General features: G+C 39.2%; 1 protein-coding gene across 1 annotated transcript; it reads right to left on the reverse strand.

Moving 5' to 3' along the window:
- Nucleotides 1-908: 908 nt before the first annotated feature.
- On the reverse strand, nt 909-8,159 carry LOC109059466 (fibroblast growth factor 6). Its single transcript, XM_042722742.1, has 3 exons — nt 6,848-8,159; nt 6,290-6,393; nt 909-4,192 (listed from the first exon to the last, which is right to left on the reverse strand). Exons 1-3 carry the CDS (start codon nt 7,194-7,196, stop codon nt 4,016-4,018), a joined length of 630 nt encoding a protein of 209 aa, XP_042578676.1. The 5' UTR covers nt 7,197-8,159; the 3' UTR covers nt 909-4,015.
- Nucleotides 8,160-11,404: the final 3,245 nt, after the last annotated feature.

An 11,404-nucleotide genomic window follows, 5' to 3' on the forward strand; every position in this document is an offset into this window, starting at 1 on the left:
TCTGAGGCACATCAGCTAAATACAGTCCTCAATGGCACATTATTGACAAGAAACTTGCTAATGTACAAGTACTGACTGAATGCCCTTGAATACTGAAACATCTCTTCACAGATGAGACCACGAAACAAGCAGCTTGTCAGAGGCGAGAAATGATCGGCTTTTTTTGTCTCCCTAAAGTATTGCGTCAGTCCTGCAGAGGTCTGTCCTGATATATTCACTGCGCTAGAGGAAGAAGCCAGTCCCACAAAAACTTTCCATTTCATATAGTAGCAAACAAATGTGAATAACCCAGTAGGGTCATAGCACTACTGGATTCACCCAACACAATCTCACTGCAATTCAAAGCTGTTTTACATTTGGCGAATTGGTGGCTAATTCGTATTGGTGCGGTTTTGTATGACCTGTGGGTTGGGTTTAGGAGTGAAGCGTCATGCTTACTATTTTCTAAAAATTAAACATTTTTGTACAAATCACATTAATATGAAATCGTCACAGTGTAAAAAAAAAAAATGTTTTCTCATGAGATCAAGTTGAATTTGTTTGGATTCATGTAACCAATTTACTTCTCTAATGTGATGAACTTCTGAGTGAAAAAGGATATTTAATGGGAAAAAACATAGGATGGGACTTGATTTTAGCCGTCAGAAAAGATTTAAATATTGAACAGTGGCCATTTACAATTTTGCTAAAATATTACAGAGATTCTTTGGAATATTGTGGATCAATAAATCTAAATAAGACCAGGAACTGACGCGAAGAAAGCAACTAGGGATGAATTTGATTTCATGCTGACTAAACTGTAGGCAAAATTAAGTAAAAAAATCATCCAATACAGAAAACACATTAAAAAAAATCAACCCATACAGAGATCACATAAAAAAAAAACAGGAGTCCATCCAACACAAGATTTCATGTTGAAATTACAGGAGTTCACGCAACAGAACAATGGTAAATTCAGTTAAGAACAACCTTAACTGAAAGCAGCATGGATCCAAACACATGATAATGAGACCACAAAGGACTTGAGGAAAGAAACAAGACCTTGGACGGACTTTTTCGACTAGTTTAACTCCATGGCTACGACCTTGGACTAAAGTTGGCTGGAAAACCATAAAGAGCCCTAGTGCTACTGGAATCTCAAGGCTTCTGTGCACAGTGGCTTTTACAAGACTACCCATGTTGCGAGGGAGACGTCACCAGCATGGCCTCTGCTCAGGTATTCCACCCCCACATACTTCAAACAGACTGAACAAACAATCAGGCCATAAGTCTTTCTAAAATAACGTCATTCCTTTCGATTCCTTTCCCTTTAACCCTCATGCTGTGACCCAGAGAGATTTTCTATTTCTTAAATCTGCTAGTTAATGTTATCACATTGGACTAAAACTTACTGATGTTGCTTACACATTGTATAGCAACTTCCCAAAAATAATTTTTGTACTATTTTTGGAGGTTTTTCCACCTTGTTCCACCTTTAAAATGAACAACCTACCAAAAAATTGCTAACAAGTTTCTCATTGTGCTATTTTATTGCCAAATACTGGATTCAATCTTTTTATCAACCTGTTTTCTTTGAATTAACATGAGTTTTGTTTTTGTTTTTGGAACTGATTGATCAAGGGTGTCATTGATCTGAGTTCATGCACCTCAGTTTTTGAGTGACCAATGCCAACATGATCCACAAATAATGTTTTTTTCATTTAAAAACCGAGGTCCATAAGCTCAGATCAATAAGGCCTACAACCAACCAGTCCAGAAATAAATAAAAATCTGTGCTTATTGAAAGAAAACAAGTCGACAAAAAGATTAAATCCAAGATTTGGTAACAATATAGTATTAACGAGAGATTTACAAGCAATTTTCAAAAGGCCAGTCATTTTTGACTCGAAACACCAAATTAGGTAAAGGTTTTCAGACCAGCACAAGGGTTAAATAAACAAGGTGGGGTGACATTTGGTGATCCAAACTGATGCAAACAAAAGCAGACATACCAAAATCCTAAAAAACAGTGAGTGTCCCTCAGTTTGGATGCCACACGGTGTCTGCCCTGTAATTACATTTGCATAGAGCAGCAGTCGCGAGTGCCACTGCAGTGCCTCTGCAGCAACAGGAAAGAACCAGACTCGACTGCCCCCTCGACCAGGATTCACACACACGCAAGCATCCACAAGGACAGGTGCACACACATATACTCACACCAAAAGCAAAAATAAATAAAAATATACTGCACGTATTCCTTTGAATCAGTTACCATCATGGATGGCAGTGTGCCTTTAGCAACAAGCGACAAAGCTCCGGGCTACTGGCGTTTTCAGTGCACAGTCAGTATTTACAGTATTTTCATTGGTTTAGAAGACGGTCTCATTCACAGCAACGCTTAAAGCTTATTTTCAAGTGCTCCTTTTGTTCAGGCAAACCTGTGGTAAGCAATAGTATAATCGAACCAGCCGTGTTTAACATTTCCAATGTGTGCTTGCATCAGTTCCCCTGTAGATTTCTCACTTTTTACTTGTTGTTTTTTTCCCCGTTTTCATTATAAAAAGTTTAATTCTGATTGCAAAGGGGTTTGGCTAGAAAAGATAATAGCCCCTTTCACGCATACTATCTGTACTGCTTAATTACAGTTTAGAGATCATGTGTCAACAGGACTTTTTTTTTTTTAAATACCGGTAATTCAGTTCTAACAGTGCTTTGGAAACTATTGTGTGGTGTTTTGTGTTTTTAAGACAATTTTTTTCTTTTTTTTTCGGAATTCTGTCTTTTTTTGTTTCTGCCACAGAATATTAAAAAAAGGTAATTGCAACTTTTTATCTTGCAATTGCGAGTTTATACCTCACAATTTGGACTTTCTTCTCAGAATTGCATAATGTTGACTAACTGTAAATTTGCAATTGTAAGAAAAAAGTCCAAATTGTGCAATAAAAAGTTGCCGTTACCCGTTTTATTTTTTATATTTGGTGGAGGAAACGGGTTTCCATAATCATCATGTCACTCAGAAGACAAAAAAAGGTTATCAAATTCAAAATGCATACGACCTAATGAAGAAATAGTACTGCATAATTTCCAGTGACTGACATCACAGAGTTTACCGTTTTTTTTTACTGATGCATGAATGGTCTCTTAGCAGTACAAAGCCACTGAGTACTGGAAAAGTAATTCTGGTCATTTTTATGGCAATTTACTGGGATTACCAGTGAAAAGGGGCTAAAGCTACACCTCATTTCTGAGTTGACAGCAGACGATGCCAAATGTCAGAGATGATCAGTGTTTACAAGCCGCTCTCGCGTCTCATACAGTGTTCTCTAATTAGAGAAAAGTAAAATAAAGCAGAGATGCACACTCATCCACCTCGCCCCTCTCTGGGGCCCTTGTGGGACAGTCCCCGCGGGGCCCTGGCTCAAATATAACAGCCCTATTTCTGAAACCCCGGGGCGTTCAGAGCATGCATGTTAAAGGGGCGGAGTGTGGGAATGCCAAGGCACCTCAGTGCAACATGCAGCAAGAGAGATCTGCTTTCTTTTAAGTGCTGACACAACCCCACAGCATGAGAAAAACAGAAAGAAAATAAAGTCAAAGATAAAAAAATAAAGACTCGATATGCTTGTATCGGCTCAGACAGAACTAAAATAACAAGCATAACTTCATGCATTCTTTTAAACCATCTAGGTAGCTCTTTGAGGTAATAAAAAACATAATTTCACTATAAAAAGCTGAGGAGGACTTCCATCATCCATTCTAGAGTCTGTTTGATTCTTGGCAAGCACCTGATTACAGAAAGGAAGACTGGGAGAGCCTCCACATCCATAACCAATAATATATATAAATAAAAGAAGTAAGCAGCAACGGATAGCATATTCAGATATCCTAATAAAAAGCTGACCTATCCAAATATACATATAAAAAAAGAAGAAGTACTATTTTGGTGATATCCTTGCAGTTCCTTGTATGTTTGTGTGTCCGTTTTCAGATCTCTTGGGGAGATCAGTGCAAATGAAGAATTATTGCAAGAGTCTGCTCATATTCGCGGGAGAAAGTGGGTGACTGTCATGGCGGTGGTGGCCTTGTTGCCTCGCTTCACTCGGCCATGTTTGCTGAGAGCGACATAGAATCCTTTGTAAACGGAGGACTCGTAGGCATTGTAGTTATTTGGCAGCAGGGTCTCCTTGAACTTGCATTCGTCTTTAAAGGTAGCCTGAAAGACGGAGAAGAGAAGGAATGTGAATGCCAGCATTCAGTCAGAGGCACCAGTGTTATTTTAGTATGACTGAGATACTAATTCTTTAATATTGTTTTTTATCATTTCAATTTGAGTTATTAATTTATTTAGTAATTTTGTTGGGTGTTTTTGTAATTTTATTAGTTATTGTTTTTTCTATATGTCCATATAGTTTTTTTAATTCATTTGAAGTTTTAGTTATTTTAGTATGTCAAGGTAAACTAAATGAAAATTGTGAGGTTTTAATATCATTGAGAAACTATTTTAGTTTATAAATATTATACACACATATTTAATTATTTTCTGTTTTTTTTTTTGGTTAAAGTTTAAGTTATTTTGTTATGTGTTTTTATCATGTTAGTTATTGTTTTTTTAATATGTCTATGTAGTTTTTCATTAATATATATATATATTATAAGTTTTAATTGTCTAATCAAGTTCAGTTAAATGACAACTGAAAAAAATTGTGTTATTTTAGTATTATTGATATACTACTATATTTTTATATATATTGAATTAGTTTTAATTTTTGTATTTTCCATTTTTATGTTAAATTTGGTTAAAGTTTTAGTAATTTTGTTTTGTGCTTTTGTAATTTTTATAAGTTAAATATATTGTTTTAATTATACCTATATTACATATTTTATATATATTTTAGTTATTTTAGTACATTAAGTTAAACTAAATGAAAATGAGAAATTTTGCTTTGGCTACTGCTGAAATAAAAAAGTTTATTTTATTTAAAGTAACAAATGTGTGTGTGTGTGTGTGTGTGTGTGTGTGTGTGTGTGTGTGTGTGTGTGTGTGTTTTAGTTTTAGTTAGATAATAGAGTTAGTTAGGTAATAGAGTTTTAGTTTTAGTGAGATAATAACCCTGCAATGCACAATCATTTTGCCTTTCATTGCTATTAGTGCTTTGCTATTTCAATGAGTCAAACATCTGAGCAAATAAATTAGGCTTCTGTGAAGCAATAAGCAACTCATAAACAACAGCACTGTTTTGCACATGACTTTGAGTGCAAATACATCTAACCTCTTGAATGGACCAGTTTCTCAGCCTAATTTCCCATAACAGACAACATACTGAACAAACCTGCAAAGAAACTTTCAGCTGAGCCTGGTTCCACAAGAAACCCATTAACCTGAAGCATTAACCTGATAACCCCTGAGCTAAACAGGCTTTTTTATTAAAAAACACTTTAATGATGACTGCAAGACTAGCCTGTGGCGTCCGCTTTATCTCCGCTCATCCAGAGGATGCTCTAGTAACGCTCTGCAGTTTTTGGATAGAGCTGTCATGCGCTCATGGGCCCCTAAGGACCAGTGTTGCACTGCGCTTGTCACACCTATGCCAAACTTCAGCCAAGTGTATAATTTACCCTTTAAACCTGCAGACACCCTTTAAATTAAACACATTACATGTAAATAACAAACTACATAATCACTACTACTGCTAATAACTGTTCAAATCAATGTGTAAATACAAGCTGCTCTAGAAAATATTTCAATTTATGCACACAATTCATTACACATTTGGGTTAATTAGTGACATTTTCTCCAGTCATCTCCCAATTTACCAGGATTCCCCCCAATATAACACAGTATATAAGATAAAGTGTAAAGCAAGATGGGAACTGCAACTATGCACTGCATGTGCGACTATATGACCTACAATTAACTACCAGCTAATGTAAAAGAATGAGGCGTTAGTTTATATGCTTAGTGCAGGCAATTATTATAAACCTTTTACTCGTGCTTGCGAGGCGCTTTGGCGCTGTGCCTGGATCTAATGCACCGTTTAATAATAATGTGCAAAAGCCGTGCAGCTGTGGCAAACGTCCTTCTTCAACACATTATATTTATAAGGCATGAATAATTGAATGCAGCACACGCCGTAAACACTATTATTACTCGCGCGACCCCCTCACGTGCCAAATGCATGGGTCACGAATTAGATGAAAACGCACAAAGGAAGCGTCACCTGTTTAACACACACGCACTCGATTTTTGGGGATGCAAATCCTCGTTGCATTGGCAGGCAGAAAGAAAGCCGACACGGTTGCGCACACCTACCGTTCCGTACAGCCTTCCTCTGTTATTCATTGCGACAAACAGCTCGCTTTTCACACCGTACAGGCTAACCACTCCTCTGGCCACAGTGGAGATCTCTATGAGACCTGCTCAAACAGAACAAGCATGTTACACACAGTAAAGCGACTCCGCGGGACTCAGAACAAGAAGGCATGCGGTGGGTGGAACCTCTGCAGGTGCCAGTTGTGGATGCGCAAACGGCCTCTCTCGCGCAACTAGGCTACTACATTATTGCCGAAAGACGAACATCCCTCACACTTGGAGAGTCGTGCATGTTCTAAGCGCTTCTGGGCCGCACAAGGAGCCGGTGTAAAAATAAGTTGGCATCTATATCCGTCCCAGCATTCATGTCGTGTTTTAGCCCAGCGCAGATATTTAGCACTAAGGGATACTCTGTGTGTGTGTGTGTGTGTGTGTGTGTGTGTGTGTGTGTGTGTGTGTGTGTTTTAATAGATTTGTCTTTGCCTCTAAAGACGAGTGTCGCTTCTAAAGAATAAAGAGCTCTGCGCAATTAAGTACTGCATTATTCCGTGAACTCACTGTACTGGTTCTCATTATGTGCACCGTTTATCTTGCCGTCTGGGAGGACCTGAAGATGAAACCCGATGCCTACATTGCAGTACAGCCTCCGCACTCTTTTGATGCCCAGCAAATAGTCATTCTCCCAGTTCGCCTCTGGTCTCTCTCCAGAGATCCCCAACACGGAGCGGGAGAAGAGGCTCTCCCATCGCTTCTCCAGTAAAGTTGTCCTATTAGTCCTACTCGGAAGCGGACTGGAGGACACAATCCCAACTAGGAGCAATCCCAAGAGCAGAACGGCAGTCCTTGGCCAGTGTTGCGCGTTGGCCTCGCAGGACATACTGATGAGGAGCCTTTGCGCAATGGCCATCGGGTTTACCTTCGGGGCACGTGGTCAAAATTAATGGCACTAAAAATACCCCTCTTCTAGATTTTCTTCCCTCGGCATGGTGGTGCAGGCTTAATTTAGCGAGGCAGGTCAGGACTTCGGGCATGCGACGGTGGCCCGAGATGAGAGCGGCGGAAGAACGGGGAGAGAGCGCGGAGACACGACTTGAGGTGGAGAAGGTGGTGATGACCATGTTTTGCAGCTCCGAAGCCTCGGGTCGTGGAGAATGCCACTCACCAAAATCCCTATCTCACCTCAGAAGCCACCCTCATCCTTACATGACATCATATATCTGGGGATGGGGGAGGAGAGAGAGAGAGAGGGAGAGAGAGAGAAAGTTGCGAGCGGCGGACTGATGATGATGGGACGCTGCTGTCACTCCACGTGTGCAATGGGGGTCGCATGCTGAGCCTTATTGGATGGCTTGCGCGCGATCATGGGATGCGATGGGCACTCTGGCAGCGCCCAAATTGGGACGGTGGTCATATGTCTGACAGCCCTGCTTCCTTATTTAGAAGGATGGTGTAAAAACAGTCCACTTGTCACCGGAGAGCAATGGCACCCCTGTCTGGCACATCCAAGGCAGTTTGTGCGGGAAGTTTACACAACGACCTGATTCCACAATATTGCGTTCCCACGATGCGTGCCGATCGTAACGTTCCCCGTCTCGTGCACCGCGCTGCCTGAGCTTTTATCTTCCGGGAGGCTGCCTGTCTCTCTGGATCTCGCTGCGGTGATGCTGAGCAAAACGCACCTTCAAGAATGCTCGGACCGCGCGCAATGTCCAGACGTCAGCAGATGCTGCGCGTCGTTACGCGGATCTCCAGGTGCGCGGAGACTACAGTGAAGCCGGAATTTAGTGACGCTTGGGGAGGCGCTGTTGTTGGCAGCGTGTTAAAGCGCCAAACACGTTATTTCAGCAGTTGCCTGGCTCCCCTGGAATATGGAGCAAAAATCAATTTTTAATTCTAAATCAACACATTTTAGGACTGTGAAATATGCCAGCCACAAAAATGTTCATTCTTGCTTAACATATAACAGGGGGGAAATGCAGTACCATCTTTATTTTATGATCATTTTACTAACTTTCCAATTAAATCAAAATAAAATAAATAAAATAAAAATAAATTAACTTAATTTTAATTAATTACATATTTTTTCAATTATTTTTAGTTATAATTCAAATATATTAATTTAATTTAAAAAGTTTACATTTCAGAAATGTATAGAAAAATAGAAAAAAAAATACTTAATACTGTATATACTAAGCAGTTTATGTCATGTAGGCAATGATTTTAAAATCACATTATGACTGCTTCTAAATCTCTCGCAAAACCACACTGGGAAAAAAATCATTAACTCTATACAGCACAATGCAATGCAGTGCAAAATTCAACATACAGGTAAAATGCCTCTAAAAATCAATATGGAACTGTTTTAGAGTCCAATCATATACAATGGGCCAACATAAATCAAAAACTAGACCTTATAGAACACTTCACTTAACCTTAACATTAACAATTGACAGCTGCCATTCAGGTTAACTAAAGAACTGCAGCGTGTAGCAATAAAATTAAAAGTCATGACTTGGAACATTTGTAGCTGAGTAGTCATCAGCTGTCTTTAAGCTGCTTACAGCTCTTGCTATACAGTGACAGTCTAATTAGCAAAGAAATCTCAAATCAGTAGCAAAATTCCTGAATCCTTCTGACCCTTTAGCACCAACACATAGTGTATATATAAAAAGGACAGTTTTAATGTTGTTTTAATTGCTCATATAAATCCAGTTGCACACATTAAAGCTGATGCACAGATCAGTGACTCCACCCCGTGGCATAATACACATGATTTCCACACGTCCATTCTGATAAATCAGCAAAACTAAGATCAAAGCAGACATTTCAGCATTCAGCTGTCTCTGCATCTCAAGTTCAGACAGATTACGGCACACCCAAACATCTGCTGCACATCACTTCAGTTTACCTGAGATAGGATTCAACAGCCTGTGACTCACTCAATCATCTCTCTAAGGAAAAGCAGAAGCTTTGATTAATAAATTAAACAGCTTCTAATGGCATCTGTGAATATATTACATGTTCAGAACTGATTTTTGAGGTTAGAGGCAGAACTTTTAGCATCAGAACGTTATAGTTTTGAAGGATATCGTCATTCCATGGGGCTTTGTGCGAGGCAGGATTGTCACAAACCATGTAACTGGATCCATTGCGGTTTCAAACTCTTTCAATTAGGTTTTTATTAATGTGGGTTTAGGCAGTACAGAAATGACAGCTGAGGAGAGCTGCTGAAATCCAGGAGAGAATTACTCACACATGACATCAGGAACATCAGTGGACATTTAACATTTAACACAGCGCACAAATGGTATTCTATACAGGAGAGCAGCTGCGAGGCGGTACCCATCTACATCCTACTGAAGAAAACCCTTCAGCATATGCTCTATTTTAATGTGCATTCTTCCAACCATTCATTAAAAACAAGCTGTGTGCTCCAGCACTAGAACAATCGGCATGATGGCACTTTGGGGGAAATAAAGCTATCAGTCCGGGTGTAAAAGTGTCCAGTGGAATGGCAGAGATGGATACGAGTCAGACACTGTGATCTTGCTGACACAGCTGATCAATAATTCAACACTGAAAAGTCGCACAACAGCCTTCAGTTCACATTTAATTTTTATTAAAAAGCACAAAAAACACAACTGGGCTGTGAAACAATGAATTCTATTACAAATGGTTGACTGAAGAAATGTTTGTAAATATTAATTGACAATTCACTTCTTATATAAAATTGGCAGCTACAATCAATCAATCAATCAGTCAATCTTAAAGGTCATGTAATTAAAATGAATATAAAATAAAATGCATAATAAAAGTAAATATTTTATGTGTGTGTGTGGGTGTGTTTATTTAATCCTTAAAAAATGTATTACAGTTTTCACAAAAGAAATATTAATCAGCACTAATGTTTTCAAAATTAATAATAAATGGAAGTATTTTTTGAGCAGCAAATTAGCATATTACAATGATTTCTGAAGGATCATGTGACATTGAATACTGGATTAATGATGCTGAAAAAATGACATTTTGAAATATATTTAAATAGAAATATTTCTTTTAAATTGTAATAATATTTCATTGTAGCGATGTAAAGCGGTTTCTGCAGTGGTGAAGTTCCTGTTGTGGCAGGGATTTTGTGTGTCAGGCTGAGCTGCAAGAACAGCACTAAAAGCACAGTGTGTTCACTCAAGAGAGAACATCTGACCCCTGCAGAGAGCAGAACTCTGCGCACACTATTAGCACAGCTGAAACTCACAGCACAATGACTCAGGTCAAATTTCTGTCCTCCTTTAAAACAATGGTCACTTTACCTTTGCTGATTGAGTTCTGAATCTGGGGATTCAAGATTTTTGTGCTTTTGTTTCCCTGTTTGAGAACAGCCTGATGCTGTCTGCTTCTTTTTCTTGTGAGCTGAAAAGTGCACAGTCATTTTAAATTAAATCTCACCTCTCAGCACTCTTTATATGAGTCACTGTTTCTCAGGCGTTGAGTATGGATCATCCTCATTTGCACTCTGATCGAGTCAGACGCTATTCTGTGTAATACATTTATAAAGAAAAAAGCACAACTGCCATCATCTTGACCAGAACTGCTGCCACTCGGTTCACAGATCCTGCCAGAATAACTTTTTGGCACAGAAATGTATCATTTCATCAATTGCTCCTCTGGAGTGAATGGGTGCCGTCAGAATGAGAGTCCAAACAGCTGATGAAAGCATCACAAGTAATCCACACCACTCCAGTCCATCAATTAACATCTTCTGGAGTGAACACTGCATGTTTGTCATTAAGGCATCATTAAGGCATTCTTTCTCAAATAGTCAGACTAGTCAGATGTCACTAACAACTCATAATTAAGAGATATTCTGTATTATAAATTTACAGAAAAGCTCAACTGCCATCATCTGTTCCCAGACCCTGGCAGAGTAACTTGTTTGCACAGAGATGGGCTGCACTGAAGTAATCGCTTTTTGGAAAGCAGAATGATGTCAGCGGAGGATTTCTGCTGAGTCAGCAAGACACAACCCCAGTGGTCTCCCAGCATTCCCTTGAACTCTACACCAGCGCTGGCTCCCAAGTGCCCAGCCCTGGAATGAACGGCATTCTGTTTGACATC

Source organism: Cyprinus carpio, chromosome B4 (assembly GCF_018340385.1).
Source record: "Cyprinus carpio isolate SPL01 chromosome B4, ASM1834038v1, whole genome shotgun sequence".
Taxonomy (NCBI): domain Eukaryota; kingdom Metazoa; phylum Chordata; class Actinopteri; order Cypriniformes; family Cyprinidae; genus Cyprinus; species Cyprinus carpio.